The 24362-nt window shown below is 36.9% G+C and overlaps 1 protein-coding gene across 3 annotated transcripts in view; it reads right to left on the reverse strand.

The window, feature by feature from the left end:
- UGGT2 (UDP-glucose glycoprotein glucosyltransferase 2) overlaps positions 1–24362 on the reverse strand; it is a 251796-nt gene that overhangs the window by 145348 nt on the left and 82086 nt on the right. For all 3 annotated transcript variants that reach the window (XM_019039934.4, XM_055360304.2, XM_063697472.1), the window contains exons 12-14: positions 22670–22820; positions 1835–1954; positions 497–582 (exon numbers count right to left, since the gene is read on the reverse strand). In XM_019039934.4, the coding sequence (XP_018895479.4) occupies positions 497–582; positions 1835–1954; positions 22670–22820 (357 nt within the window). The remainder of the gene's footprint in view (positions 1–496; positions 583–1834; positions 1955–22669; positions 22821–24362) is intronic.

Genomic DNA, 24362 nt, shown 5'->3' on the forward strand with positions numbered 1-24362 from the left:
CCAGGCTGGAGTGCAGTGGCACAATCTAGGCTCACTGAAACCTCTGCCTCCCGGGTTCAAGTGATTCTCCTGCCTCAGCCTCCAGGTAGCTGGGACTACAGGTGCGCACCACCACGCCTTGCTAATTTTTGAATTTTTAGTACAGACGGGGTTTCATCATATTGGCCAGGCTGGTCTTGAACCCCTGACCTCGTGATCTGCCCGATTCGGCCTCCCAAAGTGCTGGGATTACAAGCATATGAAGCTGGACCTTTCTATAAGTTTCCAGAGTGATCAGATTATTCTCTCAGAAAGGTAATAAACAACATTACCAGACAGATTTGATAAACAGAGTCTAACATAAAGGTATATAATACTTCACAACATGCAGCTGTGTTATGTCAGGCACTAGAGCTAACCATCGCTTTGAATGCCCTATTAATACTCTGTGTAATACAATATGAATAACGTTGAATTTCCTTTAGTTGACAGTTTAATGCTATAAAATGACAATTACCTAAGAGGAACTTCGTGAGAATAGAAAACATCAGCAAGTTTTATAAAATCCAAGGTATATTCTTGGGCCGGATCAATAAACAGAACCTAAAAGAAAGATAGTATATATCACTATTTCAACACCTTAGAATCTTCATGAAATTCAAGTTTAGACTAATTTTTGTGACTGAAAGTATGAAATTCAATGTGTAATTTTTAAAGAAATTCTAGCAATTCTAAGGAATACACACACACACACACACACACACACACACACATAAAGGATTTCACAATTTATGAAGTATTTCTAAAAGCTGCACATCCAAACATAATTATACATGGAATTTAACATCAGGCTACTCATCTTCTTTTTGGAAGCCCAGTATATTTTATTTTGCCTGAACTGAAATACCTTATTCTAAATGTTCATTAGATTTTCTATGATAAATTTTTTCAAAAGGAAATAGAGATTGAATTTTGACCAAAAAAAAAAAATAGCATTAACATAACTGCTTTATCAAGACTGCTGCAAAAAATATCTTATTCATTTCCTATGTGAAAAAACAGCCGTAGGTATTTTCTCCAACTTTCAAAGTTCCAGTATTAATGTTTAGATATTATTGGGCTAATAAAATTATATGCATAGATGATAAAGTGGTATTTATGTATCTTTCCCTAAAATTACTACACTTTAATCATTAGTTCTTTTTAATAAAGAAGAAAAAGTTCTGTCATAAATTCTTTTGAAAAAATGTAAAAGTAACATTAATATGGTTATTATAAAATGACATAAGGGCTAAAGAGTAAGAGGCAGAACATGTGACTAATATGGTTTGGCTGTGTGCCCACTCAAATCTCATCTTCAATTGTAGTTCTCATAATCCCCATGTGCCGTAGGAGAGACCCAGTAGGAGGTAATTAAATCATGGAGGCAGTTGCCTCTATGCTATTCTTGTGATAGTGACTTCTCAGGACATCTGATGGTTTTATAAGGGGCTTTCCCCTTTTGCTCATACTTCTCCTTCCTGCCACTATGTGAAGAAGCACGTTTGCTTCCCCTTCTGCCATGACTGTAAGTTTCCTGAGGCCTCCCCAGCCATGCTGGGGAGTCAATTATACCTCTTTCCTTTATAAATTACCCAGTCTCGGGTATGTCTTTATTAGCAGCATGAGAACGGACTAATACAGTGACATTGCTAGTTGTTGATACCCAGTCAGCCATGCCACCTAAGCTTGCTGCTTCCGGCAAATACTTAACTTCCTTACAACTCAGATGCCTATTCATTGACAGAAGGATAATCCAGAAAGAATGCTGATATCTTTATAAGATATATATGTATAATCAAAATATAAAACTCACCAAATTATGAAAATTGCGCCTTATGGAAGGTACACTTCCAGGAAATACTGGCTTCAGAAGTTTCTGGCAACTTGTAGGCCATGTAATATACAAATCATCATTTTCTAAGTCATTAATCCACTAGAAAAGAACGCAGACACTTGTGAAAGCTATATTAACACTGAAATCATTTTCAAAGCCAGATTTTTACTATATCAAGTGATAAATAAAAATATACGTATAATTTTCTATATTTCTGATTAAATAGAGGAGCTAGTTTAATATTCTCTAAATTAAGGAATACATTATGTGCAACAATTTTATACTTGTGTAGCCTTTTACATTAAGCCTTCTCTCAAAAACAATTCCTTTCACTTGTGTTTGTTTTTCATATCCCAATGTAAAATTGTATGAAAATTACTCTCCATAAACCACTTAAGAGAGATGAATATTTATTTTAATTATCAGCAGTAAATGAAGCCCTCTCCACCTCCCCTCTCAATTTAAAGGCTTGGATATAAGGAAAATAAAACGGCTTATAAAAATTAAATTATAAAATCAACATCTTAGAAATCAAGTTCTAATCCACTATACAAGCTGGAGAAAACATACAAACTGCTGTTTAGAGGCATGTGGTCGGGGAAGCAACCACCAATCAAGAAGTGAGGCATTATGGTCCTTGAAAGCAGGAGGCATAAGCAGCAAGCTCCACATTCACCTAAACTTCATCCCTGGGTCCCCAGATTGCATCCTGGAGGAATACTGAGTTGGAAAGCAGAAGTCAAAGTACGGGCTGCCAAAGTGCTGAGATTTGAGGGCAGGATGCAGGGTGAGAGGGTAGGAGAGAAGGAAACTGCAGGAAACCAGAAAAATCTCCATACAAATTCCTCTCAAGTCATTTGCTGACTCCTATCCTGCACATATACATGGTAACACCTCTACAAAAGCCAGAAGGAAAGAGAAACGGAGAGGTTGAAACCACAGCTATAAAATAGTACTGAGAAGATAGAGACCAAAGTTCAAGTACTATATAGTACTATATACACTGTAGACTTTCACTTGAGACCCAGTAAGGCCAGATCCTAGAAGTAAGACACAAAAATAGTAGAGCCTTCACAAAGCCTAAAAACAAGCTTCAACAGAAGCAAGTGAGCACCTGGCACTCAGGCTACCAGAACAAACCTTAGCTCTTTGCTTCTACAGCTTTTCATCAATTTCTGGCTCTCATAAAAAAAAAAAAAAAAGTCATGCAAAGAGAAAAGGACCAAATATTGAAATGAAACAGGAAAAAAAAAAAAGACAATAAAAAACCCCAAAGATTACTTAGACAAGGACTTTAAAATAACTATCAATATATTTTTTAAAAAGCACAAAAATTTCTAAGAAGAAAAATTTTGACAGAACTAAAATCTTTTTAAAAAGAATCAAAGAGATATTTAAGATTTTTAAAATATAATATTTATAATTAAGCACTCTAAGAACTTATTGGGTGGGTTTAATTGCAGACTGTACACAGAAGAGACAGGGATTAGTAAACATGACAACAGATCAACTGTTATAGTAACTAAACTACAAAGAAAAGAAAAAACAAACCAAACAAAGTGTGAGAGAGATTAGGAATATATGAAAAAGATCTAGCATACAGGTAACTAAAAATCCAAGAGGAAAGGAGAGAAAGACTGGAGCAAATAATACTTGAAGAAATTAGGTTTCTACAGTAATTCAGATAATCCAGGTATGAGTTTATTGTGGACTGAACTAAGTCAGAGGCAGTGGCTTTAGAGAAAAGGTGACAGAATTAAGAGACACACACAGATGGATGAATAAAACAGAGGAATTTAGGGTATATGTTCCAATAGCTAAAAGAAACGATGTCTAAATAAAGGAAGGCATGAAGACAAATCAATAAACAGATAAAAATTACAAAAAGAACCAAATAAAAATTTTTGAATTCAAAAGTATAATAATTGAAATAAAAAATTTATGAGAGGAGCTCAACAGCATATTTGAGCAGTTAGAAGAAAGAATTAATGAATTTGAAGGTAAATCAATGAGCTTACTCAGTCTGAGGAAGAAAAGAGAAAGGAAGATATAGGTGCAGAGGAGTCTAGCCCCAAAGGGGAAACAGGCATTACCGTGACCCAAAGGCAGCTGAGGGTGAGAATTTGGCAGCTCTTTGGAAAGGGCAATCAGAACTCCCATTCTCAATGGAGCTCAGAATCATACAGAGCCTTCAAGCAGTGCCACTTTTCCTGACTAAAAGCAAGTGTGCCTAGACAGACAAAATGAGACTCTCAACTACAGTGCAACTAAACTTGTGGTCTGAAGACTGTTAATAACCTATAAGTACAGAAATTGAGATTAAGTGTTCAACAACTTGCAGTAATTTGACATGGCCATGACATTTGAGCATGTATCAGTCTCATTTCACTGAACATGGTATAAGCCAGCTTGGGGTTCATCAAATTCCTGTGGTGTGCCACATGTAGTACAAAATACATATTACAGCACTTTGGGAGCCTGAGGTGGGTGGATCATGAGGTCAGGAGTTCGAGACCAGCTTGGCCAACATAGTGAAACCCCGTCTCTACCAAAAATACAAAAATTAGCCAGGCATGGTGATACACGCCTGTAGTGCCAACTACTCAGGAGGCTGAGGCAGGAGAATTGCTTGAACCCAGGAGGCAGAGGTTGTGGTAAGCTGAGATTGCACCACTGCACTCCAGCCTGGGCAATAGAGCGAGACTGTCTCAAAAAAAAAAAAGATACATATTAGTCATAGGAGTAGGACAACATATTGATTGGCAACAGGTTAGGGGAAAAATGTTATTCTCTTACTAGGGATAGTTTAAGAAGTAGTGCTCTAGCACTTGGTGAGGGCTATCTCTGAAAAACCACAGGAAAAAAACAAGAAGAAAAAAAGAAATTAAAAACAAAGATACGATGGCCCCAGGCTTTGCTAGGGTCCAAGATGAAAGCATTATCTGTGGTCATTCTGATACTAGGTAATTTTGGCAAAAGATATACCCATCCCCTAGTATCTGTAGGGGGATAGGTTCCAGGACTCCCCGAGGATACCAAAATCTAAGAATATGCAAGTCTCTAATATAAAATGGCATAGTATTTGCATAGAACCTACTCACATCCTTCCATATACCTTAAATCATCTCTAGATTACACATAATGCCTAATACAATGTAAATGCTATGTAAATAGTTGTTATATTGTTTTAAACTTCGTATTTTTTTATTGTTTTTCTTTTTTTGAGTATTTTCATTCCATGGTTAGTTGAATCCAGGCATGTGGAACCCTTGGATATGGAAGGCCAATGATATTTTACATCTATGATCTTATTGAAACCTATTTACCAAGTCACGAGGAAAAAGTGAGTTTGTGGGTTTTTTCCCTTCTATGAAGATAATATGAAAATCATAGCTTATGAGATTAGGAGACTGACATGTTTTAATTCACCCTAAAATTGTATTATTGTCACCAAGTCTACTCTTTGCAGTTAAATTAACTAAATTCTCCATACTCATGTGGAAAAGAAAACCTCTAGAGATTGATCAAGAATGTAAGACAACTATATAAAAACTATAATGAAAATATGTTATGGTCCAAATGTCTTGATGTCTTTTATAGAGTGACTCTTACTGAAGGAGACAATGTTACGACAATATGTACCTAAAGAAATTATTATACTTTAAGTTTTTTAAATTTTAAAGATCTATTATGATTCTTAACATTACTTTGGGCATATTTTCTGTCATTTTAAATTGGCTTTTAAAAAGTTGACTGCTGCAACAGTGAATGAACACATTATATGTGAAATTTCAACACCAAAGCTGGCTGTAATAAAAGATAAATGACATTGTTACCATCAAAGTGCAAAGCAAAAGGAGAGTTTTGGTTAAATCCAGAAAACCTTGAATCTGTCTTTGTTCCCTTCATGCTACGTCTAAGTTTATGGAAATCTATGAGTGCATTATATACTTTAGTATTCCGTAAGAAAAATTTTGCAATGTCTTTTTCTTTTCAGAGAGCTGAAGGACAAATGATGCTGACAAGGGGACAGTCAGAACCTGCATACTTTGAATGCAATACCAGGGCACTAGTGCCAAGAGTTACAAAAGAAGAAGAGCCTTTTAACTTTGGCGGGAGTGCAGAAGGGAGGACCAAAATTGTAATTTGAACACATTATTGAGTAAGATCATATAATGGAAAAGGAGGAAACTGGTTTAAAGAGATGAAATAAAGGTAGAGGTTAATTAGAACTACCAACATAAATATATGCCCTTTTAAAAGAAGGAAATTTTTTCTTGCTCTGTCTTCACTCTTTTCTACTCTGAATATTTTATATGAAACAATATGAAGTGCACATCTAATGTCCAGATTTTGGTCATTAGCACTATTTTCTACAAAAAAGAAAAACTTGGTGAATAGGCCGTTCTACATTTGGAGAAAAAAGAATCAAGATGATCTATGAGACACCCTGTCAGAAGGGGGTAGTGTTTAAAGAATAAAGAGGTCAGTTTGAAGGGAAGGCTGCCAGAGGCCATGTGCTGATTATTTTATCATCTAAAAGAAAATAGTTACTATAGTTAAAAAGAACTTTTAGTGTTTGTGAGAGTCCCTAAGCATGCTCAAAAGGAAATGTTTCAGAGATAAGTCAAATATACTACAGGTTGAGCATCCCTAATCTGAAAATCCAAAACGTTCCAAAATCTGCAACTTTTTCAGTGCTCACATGATGCTCCAAGTAGAAAATTCCACACCTGATACCTTTGTTTTCTGATGGCTCAAGTATACAAACTTAGTTTCATACACACAATTTAAAAAAATATTGTCTAAAATTACCTTCAGGCTATGGGCATAAGGTATACATGAAACATAAATAACTTTCACGTTTAGACTTGGGTCCCTTTTCCAAGATATCTCATTATGTATGTAAACCAAAAATAAAATTCTATGCCCCACAACAATCTGAATGGACTCCTCCTTTTGGCAAGGGCATTCCAAAGTTAACCTGAAAAACTAGCTCAGGCCATGATGGGAAGGGGGAGTCAGACAGGCCTCATTATTCCCTCCTTCCTTTTGGAATTCAGACACAGCTGACCAGCATTAACATTAAAGCAGATCTTAAGACTGATAGAACAGATGCTTTAAGTCTGATTAGAAACATTTACAATCTATTCTTTCTGAAGCTGCCACCTGAAGGCTTCATCTGAATGATAAAACCTTGGTCTCCACTACTGCTTATCTTAAAACAGACATTCCTTTCTATTGATTCCAGATAACAACTCAGCCAACTACCAACTAGAAAATCTTTGAATCTGCCTATAACCTGGAAGGCACCTGCTTCCAGATTTCCTGCCTTTCCAGATGTACCAAACCAATGTACATCTTACATATATCAATTGATGTCTTATGTCTCCCTAAAACGTATAAAACCAAGTTGTAGTTTGACCACCTCGGGCACATGTTCTCAGGATCTCCTAAGGGCTGTGTCACAGGCCACTGGTCACTCATATTTGGCTCCAAATGAATCTCTTCAAATATTTTACAGAATTTGACACTTCATCAACACATATATGCAAATATTCCAAAATCCAAAAAATTGAAATCTGAAACCCTTCTGGTCCCAAGCATTTTGGATAAGGGACACTCAACTTGTAATGTGTAACAGTTGTCTATGCCCGATGTCTTACAAGAAAGTAGAGGGCATAAAGAACAAATCACTGAATTACTTAAGAAATGTGAACTACTTTGGTTTGTTTACTCAGTGTAGCACTAATCCTACAGGTAGGACAAACTGCTATCATAATAACCATGATTGGTATTTGTAGATTCAACAAATGTTTTAAAAAGTCAAAATACTATGTTACTATTTTTAATTATGAATCTTGAAACAGGATGAATTACAAGAATAGATCTCAGGCGGCCTAAAGTCTGTGTCCACCAGGCTATGATACAGCTGCAAATCATTTTTTACAAGTTACGTGCACCTGGTAAATAGGTAGATTAGTTTCCAGAAAAGTTGCAATAGGCCAAAAAGGTAAAAAATGAAACAAAACAGAAACCTAGTGAGAGTGGGAAATGCAAGCTTAAGAGTCTAGATAGGATCTTTATGCAAATCAGGTGGTACCTGGGTGTAGGCTGTTGCTACTCATAAGGTTCTTTTCTGTTAGTTGCAAAACAGTAATACTTCTGAGTATACAAAATGAATAAAGGTGTTCCCTCTCTGCAGGACAAATTATAAAAGGATGTAACCCTTCCTCTTATCAGGAAGGGCACACACGAGACATGGCCAGGAGAAATGTGCTCAGAGTTTAGCCCCACACTCTTTACCTCAACCAGGTACACAGGGGCAGTAGAGGGTTTGGTTAGAGGGTCAAGCCTCCCTAAGTTTTCAGTTTTCAAAGCGCTCAAACAGGGCTGCTGCATATTATTGTTCATTTTTTGTGCACACTTCTTCATTTTAAGATAAAGTCTATAAAGTGATATTTCTTTTGAACTTTAGGAAATGTTTAAACAGATGCAGTAAATGTAACTAAGTAATATGATGTCACAGTTACAAGCATGAGTTCAAATAACCTTTTAGTGTCTCAGTTTCTTCATCTGTATAATGGGGATGCTATCAATACCTAATAGGGTCACTGTGCAAATAAAATGAGATAATTCATTTTAAATGCTGAACATAGTATCTGGCACTCTACTCAATAAATTTAAGCCACTGTTGTTAGTAAAAGGCAATCACAAAGCAGAGCAGGAAATAAAATTTAACGACAAGCTAAAACAATCTTGATAAAGAAGTATAAAGTTGGAGAACTCACACCTCTTGATTTCAAAACTGACTATAAAGCTACAGTAATCAAAACAATGTGGTACTCGAATAAGGACAGACATACAGATCAGTGGAATAGACTAGACAGCCCAGAAATAAATCTGCATTTATGATCAACTGATATCTGACAAGGGTGCCAAGCAAAGGTAACCAAAAAAAGGTAGAATTCATAAAAATTAAAATTTTGTTGTACATCAAAGGACACTACTAACAGAGTCAAAAGGCAACCTACAGAATGGGAAGAAATATTTGCAAATCATATATCTGATAAGGAATTAATATCCAGAATATATAAAGGACTCCTACAACTCAACAAAAAACAAAGAACCCAATTTAAAATGGGCAAAGGACTTGAATAGATATTCCTCTAGAGAAGATATACAAATGGCCAACAGGTATTATGAATCAATGCTCAACATCACTAGTCATTAAGGAAATGTAATGAGAACCACAATGAGATACCAGTTCGCACTCATTAGGATGGCAATTACCACAAAGCAAAACATGCCAAAACCAGAAAATAACAAGAATTGGTAAGGATGTGAAGAAATGGGAACACTTGTGAACTGACAGTGGTAATGACAAATGATGTAACAGCTGTGAAAAACAGTTTGACAGTTTGTCAAAAAAGTTAGACACAGAAATACCATATGATTCAGCAATTCTACTTCTAGGTATATACCCACAAGAACTGAAGGCAGAGATTCACACAGGTACTTGTACATCAAAGTTCATAGCACAGCATTATTCACAATAGCCAAAAGTTAGCAGCAGTGTAAATGTCCAACAGATGAATGGATAAACAAACTGTGGTATATACATTCAATGAAATATTATTCAGTCTTAAAAAGGAACAAAATTCTGATACATGCTACAACATGGATGAACACTGAAAATATTATGCTAAATGAAATTAGCCAGACACAAAAGAATATTGTATAATTCCACTTATATGAAATATCAATAGGCAAATTAATAAAGACAGAAAGTAGATAGAGCTTACCAGAGTCTTCAGGAAGAAGGGTATGGGGATTTAATGTTTAATGTGAACAGAGCTTCGTTTGGGATAATGAAAAAGTTCTGAAAATAAATAGTGGTGATGGTTGTACAACACTGTGAATGTACTTAATGCCACTGAATGGTTAAAAGAGCAAATTTTATGCCATGTATATCTTACCTGAATAAAAACTACTTTGTGACAATCTCGTGGGACCACAACCTTTATGGAGGGTGGGTTCCAAAACCAGCTATACTGCTTATGGACTGGAATTCCTGGGGTTTGGGGCCTGTGGTAGTCTTGACAAATTAACAGTCTTATCAGTGCTTATGAAGAGATAGTCTGCTGAAAGCAGCAGGGTGGCAGAGAAGGGAGGTACACCGTCTGAGACTGATATCTGAAAGTTTGCCAGAATCTGAGAGACAACTCAGGGAAATGGGGCTTTGCAGAGTGTGGGGACAATGGGAGCAGCATAAGGGCTTAAAAGTCCAACTGCTCCTCCACACACAGAGTGACTGTCCTTCACTGCCAACCTTAGAAGCAAGCTAGGATATTATTTTACAAAGAGAATAGGAAGGTTTCTTTATAGGTCTGTTTACTATGTCTAGAATAGCCTTGACAATTACTGCCCTAATTTTCTGTGTGACTCTCTCTCAGCATTCTTTTCTACAAAAGCGAAAAAGCACAAATTCTTAAATATCAGATACAAGTATTAAGATTACTTACAAGGTCATTCGTTTTTCTGACATAACATTTTTAGAAAAGACATCTGCTATTGAGATTAAAGACAAAGTAAAAGTAAAATCTACCCAATGAAAGAATACGGTCTAAAGAGTGGTTGAAAACAGTAACAAACATCTATATAACAAGTCACTTCGTGTTCTAGAAAACACAAATGATAACTAATTAGTAATTTGTTATTTATCCTGAATCTGAAGTTTCTGATGTTCAGGGAATATGGCGTTTCTTTCGGGCTGCTATAGTCCTTTGGCTCTGAGAAGGCAGAATTTTTTTTTTTTTTTTTTTTAAGACAGAGTCTTGCTCTCTCGCCCAGGCTGGAGTGCAGTGGCACGATCTTGGCTCACTGCAAGCTCCGCCTCCTAGGTTCATGCCATTCTCCTGCTTCAGCCTCCCGAGTAGCTGGGACTACAGACACCCGCCACCACGCCCGGCTAATTTTTTGTACTTTTAGTAGAGACGGGGTTTCACCGTGTTAGCCTGGATGGTCTCCATCTCCTGACCTCGTGATCCACCCGCCTAGGCCTCCCAAAGTGCTAGGATTACAGGCGTAAGCCTCCATGCCTGGCCAAAGGCAGGTAGTTTATGAGCAGGAAGGTTTTTCAAGTAAGGCAAAACTAACTATAATAACTGAGATGCTTCAGAGAGAATCCCTTACATTTTTATATAAAACAATTAGCAAAAATTTCAGAGAGGATTTTTCCCCTTAAAACCTCTTATTTTTTTATTTTTATTTTTTATTTATTTATTTATTTATTTTTTAAGAAGGGGCTTCAAGATGGCTGAATAGATGTATCTGCTACTTGCCTCTTCCATGGAAAGGAACCAATATAGTAAGCAGATAATCACACTTCGAATAGGTCGTCTAAGGGAGCACACTGGAATTCACCAGAGAAGTGACAGGAGTACCCGAAAGCAAGAAAGGAGAGGGAAATAAGGCAGACTGCTAAGCTGGGATTGGCTGGAAGCCTAGAGAGGTTCCCTAATGCAAGCAAAGTGTAAGTGAGAGACCCTCAGCAGTCCACATTTCCACTACGGACTCCTACCAACCTAACCATGGAAAAGCCCCTTCACCCTTATGGGCTCTGAGACTAACAGAGGGAGCTACCTGGAGATTGCACAATGCCACTGATCCAGAGAGGGAGCTCATGCCCAGTCCCACAAACCCCTGAGTCCTAAGCCACTGCAGTATGGCATCATTTTGAGAGCCCAGCTCCCACAGACTGTGTCCTGCCCTGGGGCCTAACAGCCCCCGCATCTCCATATCTCTGGGGTCCCACTGACATTCCCTGCTAGGGCCAAGGCAGAACCACTGGCAGTCACACTGCCTCCCCAGCAGAGGGACAATCACACATTTCCATGCACCTGAGGACAAATTCCATTTGCTGCAAACTGTGTGTGTGTGTTTTGGGGTGGGGGGACATAGGATGAGCAAAGCATGCCCCAGCCACCTGCCTCCAATTGCTCCTGTTGAAAGTGACTTCACCCTCTCCAGTAGCAGAACAGCAGCACAGCTGCTGCTGCTGCCTCTACCTGAGCATCCACCTGTGGCCGGTGGATCATCCCACTCCCCTGCTGCCCACCAACCATAGCCAGAGCCTGAATGTACCAACATGGGGCCTAAGAACCATCTTGCCTGGTTCTATCACCCCCAGTACTTGAGCATGCTGTCCAGGGACGTGGGGATCGCCCAGCACAATCCATTACCATTGGCATCTGAGCACACCTCCCAGTGTCATGCCCACCCAACCTGCCACTACCATCACCTCAGGGCCTGGGCAATGGCTGACCCAGCCCATCACAGCTACTGCCAACACTGGCATGGACCCTTAGGTCCTAGAGAATTGTCCCGCCACTGCTACTGCCATTGCCCTTGCCACAACCACTGCTCAGGTGCTCAAGAACCTACCTACCACTGTCATTCCCAGCACCCAAGCAAGTCATCTAGAGGCCCAAGAATCAACCTCCCTGCACCTGCTAACACTGGTGCTAGTGTACCCCACCCTGGGGGCCAAGGCTCAACCCACCATTGCCACCCATAGGGCCCTAAGTCTGGCCCAACTGGTGTCCCACACTTCAGCAAAATTTCATCACAGCCTCCACTAGCAACTGTGCTATAAGCCACCTAGCAAACAGAGACACCACTGATGCTGTTTACAGATGAAGAAATCATACAGAGATTACCCTACTGCACACATTGAGAATCAATGTCAAAAAGTGTCCTATGCAACTAACACCATAAATGGTCAGGAAAAAGTCTTCCCCTAACAATGGAAATTTTAAAAAAATGGAATAAGTAACTGTTACACCAGATACACAGATGTCAACATAAGGACACAGGAACATAAGCAACCTCCAAAGGAACACAATAATTCTCCAGCAACAGATCCCAATCTAAAAGACATTTACGAAATCCCAGAAAAACAATTCAAAATATTGAAATTAAGCTCAGTGAGCTATAAGAGAATACTTTAAAACAATCCAAAAATATCAGAAAAACAATTCAGGAAATAAGTGAGAAATGTACCAGAACCAAATAGAAAATTCATTGAATGAAATGTAAAATGTATTGAAAAGCTTCAGCAGTGGACTAAATCAAGTAGAATCAAGAATCACAGAATTTTAAGACAAGACTTTTGAAATATCCCAGTCAAATAAAAATACATACAAAAAAGAATAAGCAAAGCCTATGTGACATATGAGACACCATAAAGTGACCAAATATTTGAATTTTGCTGTCCCAGAAGATTAAAAAAAAAAGTATTAGAAAACCTATTTAATGAAATAACAGATAAAGACTTCCCAAGTCTAATGAGATTTAGATATCCAAATACAGGAGGCACAGAGATTCCCAAATAGATACAATTCCAAAAGGTTTTGCCCATGGCAAATTATAGTCAAACTGTCAAAATTTAAAGAGAAAGAGAGATTTCTATAAACAGCAAGTGAAAAGCATCTAGTGGGAACACCCATCAGATTAACAGCAGATTTCTCCACAGAAACCTTACAGGCCAGGAGAAAATGGCATGATATATTTAAAGTCCTGTAAGAAAATGCCTGCCATTGAGGATACTATACCCAGCAAAGTTATCCTTCATAAATGAAGGAAAAATAAAGTCTTTCCCAGAAAGCAAAAGCTGAGGGAATTCTTCACCACTAGACCAGCCCTGCAAGAAATGCTTAAGGGAGTCCTATACCCAGAAGTGAAAGAATGGTATCTACCATCCTGAAACATAAATACCACTGGTAGAACAAACCACTGAAGTCAGAGAAAAGATTCAAATGTTACCAATACAGAAAACCAACAAGACACAATTGTTAAAGAGAGAGAGAGAGAAACAGAGAACACACAAAATAAACAGAAATCAACTAATAAAATGACAGAAATAAGTCTTCACATATCAATAATAACCTTGAATGTAAATGAATTAAACTTTACACTTAGAAGATACAGACTGGCTGAATGGATTAAAAAACATGACCCATCCATACACTGCCTTAAAGAAACTCATCTCACTTGTAAAGAGATATATAAACTGGAAGTAAAGGAATGGAAAAAGATAATCCATGCAAATGGAAACCAAAAGCAAGCAGGAATAGCTATACTTTTATCAGATAAAACTTCAGGTAAAAACAGTTAAAAGGACAAAGATAGTCATTATATAATAATAAAGGGATAAATTCTTCAAGAAGGTAAAACACTCCTAAACATATATGCACCCAAACACTGGAGTACCTACACATAGAAAGCAAACATTATTACAGCTAAAGAGAGAGAGAGAGACTCCAAAACAATAATAGCTGGAACCTTCAACACCCTACTCTCAGCAATACCTAGATGGAAAATTGAAAAGAACACTGGATTTAAAATGTACATCTGATGAAATAGACTTTAGAAATTTACCCAATATTTCATCCAATAGCTACAAAATACACATTCTTCTTACCAGCAGATGGAATATTCTCCAGGATACACCATATGTTGGGACACAAAAACAAGTCTCAATAAATTTTTAGAAATTGAAATCATATCAAGTATTTTCTCAGACCACAATGGAATAAAACTACAAATCAATAACAAGAGAAACTTTGGAAGCAATACAAACACATGGAAATTAAACAACATGCTCCTGAATTACTGGGTCAAGGAAGAAATGAAGGAGGAAATAAAAAATGTCTTGAAACAAATGAAAATGTAAACACAACATACTAAAACCTGTGGGATATAGCAAAAGCAGTGCTAATAAGTGTGTAGCAGTAAGCTCTTATATCAAAAAGGAGAAAGATTCAAATAAACAATTTAATGATGCATCTCAAGGAAATAGAAAAGCAAGAACAAACCCAAAATTAGCAGAAAAAAATAAATAAGATCAGAGCAGAACTAAATGAAATTGATACTAAAGAAAAAATACAAAGGATCAACAAAATGAAAAGTTTGTTTTTTGAAAAGATAAACCACTTGATAGACTAACCATGACAGAGAAGACCTTCAAAAAAGTCAGAAATGAAGAAGCACACTGATATCATATAAACAAAAAAGATCATCAGAGACTATTATAGAAAACTATACACTAACAAACTGGAAACCTTGGAGGAAATGGATAAATTCCTGGACATATACAACACACCAAGACTGAATTAGGAAGAAACAGAAAACCTGAACAAACCAATAATGAGTAATAAGATTCAATCAGTAACAAAAAGTCTCCCAACAAAGAAGAGTCCAGGACTAGATGGCTTTACTGCCTAATTCTACCAAACTTTCAAAAAAGAACACAAATTCTCCTCAAATTATTCCCAAAAAAATGAAGAGGAGAGAATTCTTCCTAACTCACATTCTATGAAACCAGCATTACCCTGATACCAAAACCAGACAAGGACACAACAATAAAGGAAAATCACAGGCCAATATTCCTGATTGTATTAGTCTGTTTTCATGCTGCTGATAAAGGCATACCCGAGACCGGGTAATTTAAACAGGAAAAAGGGTTCAAAGGACTTACAGTTCCATATGACTGGGGAGGCCTCACAATCACGGCGGGAGGCATGGAGGAACAAGTCACATCTTATATGGATGGCAGCAAGCAAAAAGAGAGCTTGCTCAGGGAAACTCTCCCTTATAGAGCCATCAGATCTCATAAGACTTATTCACTATCATGAGAACAGCATGGAAAGACCTGCCCCCATGATTCAATTACCTCCCACTGGGTCCCTCCCACAACACGTGGGAATTCAAGATGAAATTTGGGTGGGGACACAGCCAAACCATATCACTGATGAACACAGATGCACAAATTCTCAACAAAATACTAGCAAGCCAAATCCAAAAGCATATCAAAAATATAATACACCATGATCAAGTGGGATTTACCCCAGAGATGCAAGGATAGTTCAACATACACAAATCAATAAATGTGATACATCATATCAATAGAAGGAAAAAAAAACCATATCCTCTTAATAGATGCAGAAAAAGAATCTGATGAAATTCAACATTCATTCATGATTAAAAACTCTAAACAAACTAGACACCAAAGGAATATACCTTAGCATAATATAAAGGCCAGAAATGACAAACACACAGCTAACATCATACGCACTGTGGAAAAGCTGAGTTCTAAGAACTGCAACAAGACAAGGATGCCCACTTTCACCACTCCTATTCAATGTGGTACTGGAAGTCCTAACCAGAGCAATCAGGCAAGAAAAACAAATGCATCCAAATTGGAAAAGGGGAAGTTAAACTGTCCCTCTTTGCACACAACATGATTGTATATCTAGAAAAACCAAGGACTCCACCAGAAAATTCTTAGAACTGATAAATTCAATAAAGTTGCAGGATATAAAATCAGCACACAAAAATCAGTAGTGTTTCTATACACAAATAATGAAATAGCCAAAAAAGAAGTCAAAAGGGTAATCCCATTTACAATAGCTGCAAAAAATACTTAGGAATTAATTTAACCAAGGAGGTAAAAGATCTGTACAAAAAAAATTGAAAAAGACAGAAATAAATGGAAAAACATCCCATGCTCATGGTTCAGATAAATATTAAAATGATGATACTGCCCAAAGCAATCTATAGATTCAATGCAATCTCTATTAAGATATCATCATTTTTCAGAGATAGAAAAAAAATCCTAAAATTCGTATGGAACCAAACAAGGACCTGAATATCCAAAGCCAAAACTGGATGCATCACACCACCTGATTTGAAAATATAGTTACAGTAACCAAAACAGCATGGTATTGATATAAAGACAGACACACAGACCAATGGAAGAGAACAGAGAATCCATAAATAAATTCATGTATTCATAGCCAATTGATTTTTGATAAAGGTGCCAAGAACATACATTTGGGAAAGGACACCCTCTTGAATACATGGTTCTGGGAAAATCTGATATCGATATGCAGAATAATGAAGCTAGACCACCATCACTTACCATGTACAGAAATCAACTCAAGATGGATTAAAGACTTAAACATACCCCAAAGTATAAAACTACCAGAAGAAAACATAAGGCAAACACTTTTGGACATTGGTCTAATAGGTAAAGATTTTATGGCTAAGACCTCAAAAACACAGACAACAGAAGTAAAAATAGACAAATGGGAAAAACCTTCTGCACAGCAAAGGAAAAAAAATCAACAGAGTGAACAGCAAGCCTGTTCGATAGGAGAAAATATTTGCAAACTATTCCTATAGGGGCTAATATCAAGAATATACAAGGAAGTTGAACAACTCAACAATAAAATAAACAATCTTATTTTTAAAAGAGCAAAATATCTGAATTTCTCATAAGAAACCATTCAGGACATAGGCATGGGCAAGGACTTCATGTCTAAAACACCAAAAGCAATGGTAAAAAAAGCCAAAATTGACAAATGGGATCTAATTAAACTAAAGAGCTTCTGTACAGCAAAAGAAACTACCATCAGCATGAACAGGCAACCTACAAAATGGGAGAAAATTTTTGCAACCTACTCATCTGACAAAGGGCTAATATCCAGAATCTACAATGAACTCAAACAAATTTACAAGAAAAAAACAAACGACCCCATCAAAAAGTGGGTGAAGGACATGAACAGATGCTTCTCAAAAGAAGACATTTATGCAGCCAAAAAACACATGAAAAAATGCTCACCATCACTGGCCATCAGAGAAATGCAAATCAAAACCACAATGAGATACCATCTCACACCAGTTAGAATGGCAATCATTAAAAAGTCAGGAAACAACAGGTGCTGGAGAGGATGTGGAGAAATAGGAACACTTTTACACTGTTGGTGGGACTGTAAACTAGTTTAACCATTGTGGAAGACAGTGTGGCGATTCCTCAGGGATCTAGAACTAGAAATACCATTTGACCCAGTCATCCCATTACTTGGTATATACCCAAAGGACTATAAATCATGCTGCTATAAAGACACATGCACATGTAAGTTTATTGCGGCACTATTCACAATAGCAAAGACTTGGAACCAACCCAAATGTCCAACAATGATAGACTGGATTAAGAAAATGTGGCACATATACACCATGGAATACTATGCAGCCTTAAAAAATGATGAGTTCATGTCCTTTGTAGGGACATGGATGAAATTGGAAATCATCATTCTCAGTAAACTATCGCAAGGACAAGAAACCAAACACCGCATGTTCTCACTCATAGGTGGGAATTGAACAATGAGAACACATGGACACAGGAAGGGGAACATCACACTCTGGGGTCTGTTGTGGGGTGGGGGGAGGGGGGAGGAATAGCATTAGGTGATATACCTAATGCTAAATGACGAGTTAATGGGTGCAGCACACCAGCATGGCACATGTATACATATGTAACTAACCTGCACATTGTGCACTTGTACCCTAAAACTTAAAGTATAATAATAATGAAAAAAATTAAAAAAAAGAAATTATACAGATGGCAAACAAATATATAATGTTCAACATCACTAATTATTAGATAAATGTAAATAAAAGTGACACGGAATATCATTTTACCCCAGTTAGAATGGCTATCATTAAAAAGATAAAAGAATAGCAGATGTTGGTGAGGATGTGGAAAAAAGGAACTCTTATAGATAGTTGCTGGGAATGTAAACTAGTATAACCATAATGGAAAACACTATGGAGATTTCTCAAAAATCTAAACTACCATCCAATCCAGCAATCCCATTATGAGGTATTTTTTGAAAGGAAAAGAAATCAACATCTCAAAGAGATACCTGCACTTGCCTGTTTATTATAGCACTATTCACGATAGCAAACATATATAATCAACGTAAGTGTCTATCAACAGATGAATGGATAAAGAATATGTGGTATATATTCACAATGGAGTATTATTTGGCCACAGAAAAGAATGAAATGTCATTTGCAGCAACATGGATGAAACTGGAGGTCACTATGTTAAGTGAAATAAGCCAGATACAGAAAGACCAATATCCTGTGTTCTCACTCATAAGTGGGAAATAAAAATATTGACCTCATGGAGTTAGAGTAGAATGATAGATACCAGAGGCTGGGAAGGGCATGCTGGTGGGAGGGGTTGATGAAGAGAGGTTAGTCAATAGGTACAAACAGTTATCTATACAGTTAGATAGAAGGTATAAATTCTACTATTCAATAGCAAAGTAGGGTGACTATAGTTAGCAGCGATATATTACATAATTCAAAGTAGCTAGAAAAAAAGACTTAAAATGTTCCCAACACATAGAAATGATAAATACTGCTAGTGACGGATACCCCAAATACACTGATTTCATCATTACACATCTTACATACATAAGAAAATATCACATGAATCTCATAAATATGTAAAATATTGTGTATCAATTTAAAAAAACAAAAAACTATTTTCTTATGATCATGTAAATAATACATACCCATGGTTAAAAGTTTGGAATTCACAGAAGAACATGATGAAAAAAATTAAAACTATCCATTAAACCACATCACCCATTAACGCCTTAAATTTTGATATATTTCCTTCTGATCTTCTGCCCATATTTTTACATAATTCTATATTTTTTACTTAACAGAATCATTATCTTAAGTCATATTTATAAACATAATTTTCATGTCAATAATACTCGATTGTGTGAATGTAAAATTTATAACGCTTCTCTGTTAGATAACTAGTTTCTACTTTGTTTTCAAAATATGTAGTGATGATCATACCTTTGGGCACAAAGCTTTTTTTCCATTTCCCACTGTTTTTTTATGATAGTTTCCAGGAGAGAAATTACTAGACAAACTATGTATCATTATAAGGGCACCACAGGCATAACCTTTTTTTTTTTTTTTTTTTTTTTTTTTTTGAGATGGAGTCTTGCTCTGTTGCCAGGCTTGAGTGCAGTGGCACCATTTCAGCTTACTGCAACCTCTGCCTCCAAGGTCCAACGTATTCTCCTGCCTCAGCCTCCCAAGTAGCTGGGACTACAGGCACGTACCACCACACCCAGCTAATTTTTGTATTTTTAGTAGAGACAGGGTTTCACCATTTTGGCCAGGATGGTCTTGATCTCCTGACCTCATGATTTGCCCACCACGTCCTCCTCAAAGTGCTGGGATTACAGGCGTGAGCCACCACGCCCAGCCCCCACGCGCACCCCCTTTTTTTTTTTTTTTTTTTTTTGAGATGGAGTCTCGCTCTATCGCCCAGGCTGGAGTGCAGTAGGGCGATCTTGGCTCACTGCAACCTCCACCTCTCAGGTTCAAGCGATTTTCCTGCCTCAGCCTCCCCAGTAGCTGGGACTACAGACACATGCCACCACACCCAGCTAATTTTTGTACATTTAGTAGACACGGGGTTTCACCATGCTGGCCAGGATGGTCTCAATCTCCTGACCTCATGATCCGCCCACCTTGGCCTCCCAAACTGCTGGGATTACAGGCATGAGACACTGTGCCTGGCCAGGCATAACTTTTTAAAAGGATATGCTGATTTACACGTCCTCAGTTAAATTCTAGTTTTTATCAATAGGTATTGAGATATTATTTCATAGTGGTTATTATTAGGGTATTTACATTTTTATGTTATTGTAAATAAATCATTATCTTCCAAATAGATCTTGAAAGAAAAGCTTTTGATCTTTATCATGTCACTTCAAACCCATTTTATTAAAGCCTTTTATTATAGCTTTCTTTGAGGAGTTTCAGTTATACAATCTTGTCACACAACACTTTTATTTCCTCATTTCTAATAGTTACTCCTTTTATAATAATATTAAATCTTAAGGATAATTATATTGATCATGTTGTAATTGTAATGCTTCCAGAGTTTCATCATTAAAAATGATGTTTTTTGTTGTTTTCAGATAAATAGTTACTTATTCATTTAGGGAATATTTATATTTATTGAGTACCTACTAAAACCAGGGACATAATGGTAAGAGAAAAAATGAAAAAATTTCTACCTTCAAGAACTTTATATATAGCCTAATAAAAAACAAATATAAAAGCATCACAGGATAAATGTAAAACTATAACTGTGCTAAGTATACAAATGGATTAATAGTTCTGACATATAATGTATGTATATGTGCTGATATAATTTGGATACTTGTCCCCACCCAAATCTTACGTTGAATTGTAATCCCCAATGCCGGAGGTAGGGCCTGATGGGACGTGTTGGGTCATGGGGGCAGATCCCTCATGTCTTGGTGTTGTCTTTGTGATGTGACTTCTAGCAAGACCAGGCTGCTTAAATGTATGGCACCTACCCTCCAACACTCTCTCTCACTCCTGTTCTTGCCATATGAGATACCTGCTCCCTCTCTGCCCTCTGCTTTGAATTAAAGCTTCCTGAAGCCTCCCCAGAAGCCAAACAGATGTTGGCACCATGCTTCCTATAAACCCTGCAGAACTGTAAGTCAAGTAAACTTCTTTTTTTTATGAATTACCCAGTCTCAGGTATTTCTTTATAGGAAGGTAAGCATGGCCTAATACATGTGCTATACCCATACATGTATACATGTATGAAGAATCACATTATACACATATACGTGTGTGTGTATGAAAGGGTTAACTCAACAGGCTTGGGTTGCTCACACCTTGGATATTCCCAAGAAGGGTCTGTTTACATGACTGTCTCTTGACTGGGTCCTGATAATTAAGCTCTTGGAATGTTCTGATTGATAAAAGAGTGTTTTGCACAGTTAGGACCCTGAGCCATGCTGCAGCAGTTCCAGCAGTTTGTCTAAAGAGTTTATACAATCTGAGTTATAATAAACATCTGCTTTTCCTCAGTCCAGAGATTCAGCCACTGATGGCAGGTACAGAGAGCCACTGTATGTCTACACGATGGATCGTCTCTCACAATCTTGAACTCAGGCTCAAGTAAGTGAGCTTCCCTGGTAGGGAGCACTTTGCCCACATTGTCACATATCACATTAAGCATACAACTCCACTAGGAGGGAACTCTTGGAAGCTTATACCTGGTTTACTCTGGACTTCACCCCTGCTGATTTTTTCACATCATTTTGCTCTACTAAGCCATAACCATGAATATAACAACTTCTGGGGCTTGCAAGTCCTTCTAGCAAATCACTGGATTAGAGGGTGGTCTCTGGGGATTCTCTAACACAACATGTAGATTTAAAAAATCATCTGGATTGTTAAGGAAAGTTTCTCTCAGAAAGGGCTATTTCAACCTAACTTTGAAAAAGGAATAGGAGTTAACTGGATAAAGAAAAAAAAAGTGCTTTCTAGGCATGAGACAAAGGATAGTAGTGAAAAGAACATTTCACAGTCTAAGAAATGAAAGGTGACAGCAGCCATCTGCAGCCTCATAGGCCATACTGAAGACCACTTCTCTGCTTAAGCAAGAAAGGGTGATATGATCAAATGTTTTTCAAAAAAATCACTTGGGCTGTAATACACACACCAGAACCTTTGGAGGCCGCTGCAAATTGTTTCGACAGGACTTTCATCATGTTAAGGTAGCACTTTTATGTACACCTCAGATTTTAACCATGTATTTGGTGTCTTGTTGTTTTTGTTCATGTTAACTATTCTGTTGTTATCTCTGAAGGTGGAAAGGACACTGAATGAGATTGAGTAGGTATTCTTGTGACAAAACAGAGACTATGAAGAAGGAGAAGGAAGCTGCAAGTGGGAGAGGAGATGGGTCTATAGTTTTACTTTCTCTTTTCACTGAGAACTGTTCCAAAATGCTGACATTTATCATCAGGCCTGCCGATACTTCATTTTATGTTAAGCCTTAAGTATACTACAGGTTTTAGAACAAGGAATAGCATAAGCACTTACCATTATAGAAGAATGTCGAATATCTAATACATAAGTATATTCCCAAATGTGTGAATTTAATTTTAAAAATTTGCTCATATCTTCCCCATTGATCCCAAGATTGCGAAGGCCATTCATCATTTTTCCTTCTAATTTCAGCATATCCAAAATACTATATATTCAAAGAAAAAAAAGTTTTATTTTGATTTTCCAAATTAAAAACAAATCTTTTAAAGTTTGATAGACTTCTTAAAGCATTAGAAACGAGATTTTTTGGTATCTTCATTAATAGCAGGAAAAATATATTAAACTCATTAAGAAATAAGGCAAATAGTTCTAATTAGTTATCCAGAGTAAACTTACATAATTTTAGTGGTAGTAAAAACTTATTATTATATAAAAGATAAAACAACAAAGACTATTGTATTCTTTATCAAAGTAGTGAGGATATGATCAGCCCTGAGAAAGCCAAAAATGAGAAAAAAAATATTAGGTCACTCTTTTGACAAACCTACTACAAAAATAATGTAAGATCGAACAAGACATAAGGTATAAAATTCTAATACAGAGGAAGCTCCATTAAATCATGAAGTTCACATGTGTTTGAATACAAATTTAAATTTTTATTACATATAATTTGAAAGTTCTTAAACATAATAGAAAGTAATACTGTAAACAACAACATCAACAATAACCTCATTGACAACAAATTGGGGAATCTAAATGTTTAAACTACTCTTCATCAAGTTTGTGGCTGAGGCGACTATTCAGAGGCAAAAATATAAAAGGGATTCTTTAATGGGCTAGAACAGAATGTTTTAATGTAGATATATAATACCCTGCTTATGGACTTCATCAGTCCTACTTGCCTTTCTCCCCAGTCAAAGTCACATGTTCTTACTGTCTCAGCCTCCCTGGGGGTGAGATGTAGGCCTTTATAGAACCAGTGCTGATCTAATCCTAACCCATGGAGGCTCTGGCTCCTCCCGCTACTTTCAGGATCAGAGCAAGAAGGGCTGGGCCATGTATGGGGCATGTTATTGGTTCTCCACAACCCAGTAATGCAATGACTGACAGGAGATAGGAAGGAAGCACAAAATAAATCCTTTACTCCTGTTCGTTCCCCACATGGACAATTCCAAAGTATTGGTTGCATAAAACCTCTCTCTATATAAATGTCTCTGTAATATGACATTTTACTTCCATTTCCTTATTTTCTTCCATTCATCTTCCTCTTTGCATTAATTTTATTCCACATCCTCTATCTTTTTCTGAGAAGTTTTTTGATTATGCTATCCTAAAAAATGTCAGAAGACACAAATATTCTCACATTTTGTCTCTTCCTCTTTTAAGAGAATCATGGTAGCACTAACCAGTGATCAAATCAATGAGGAATAACAATGTAGCACACATCCTGCAAATCACTAATGACCAGGTGTAGGAGCTGGGGGGTTTTATTTTTTTAATAACCTACAGCCTTCCTAAATTATATGTGAAAATATTCCTGCCATAAAAATTTCCTCATACACTACCTTAGAAAACTTTCTAAAATCTACATACCATTTCACTACGTCCTTTAAACCTGTTTTCACTGCTGCTGGGCACATATATAATTTTTGTTCCCCTGAAATTTACAGGCTAGCATTTACAAACTTCTCTACTCTTTCTATGTGTATTATATGTATCTATCTTATTATTTTTACAATACTAGGTC

The sequence above is a fragment of the Gorilla gorilla genome, chromosome 14, assembly GCF_029281585.2.
Source record: "Gorilla gorilla gorilla isolate KB3781 chromosome 14, NHGRI_mGorGor1-v2.1_pri, whole genome shotgun sequence".
Classification (NCBI taxonomy): Eukaryota; Metazoa; Chordata; class Mammalia; order Primates; family Hominidae; genus Gorilla; species Gorilla gorilla.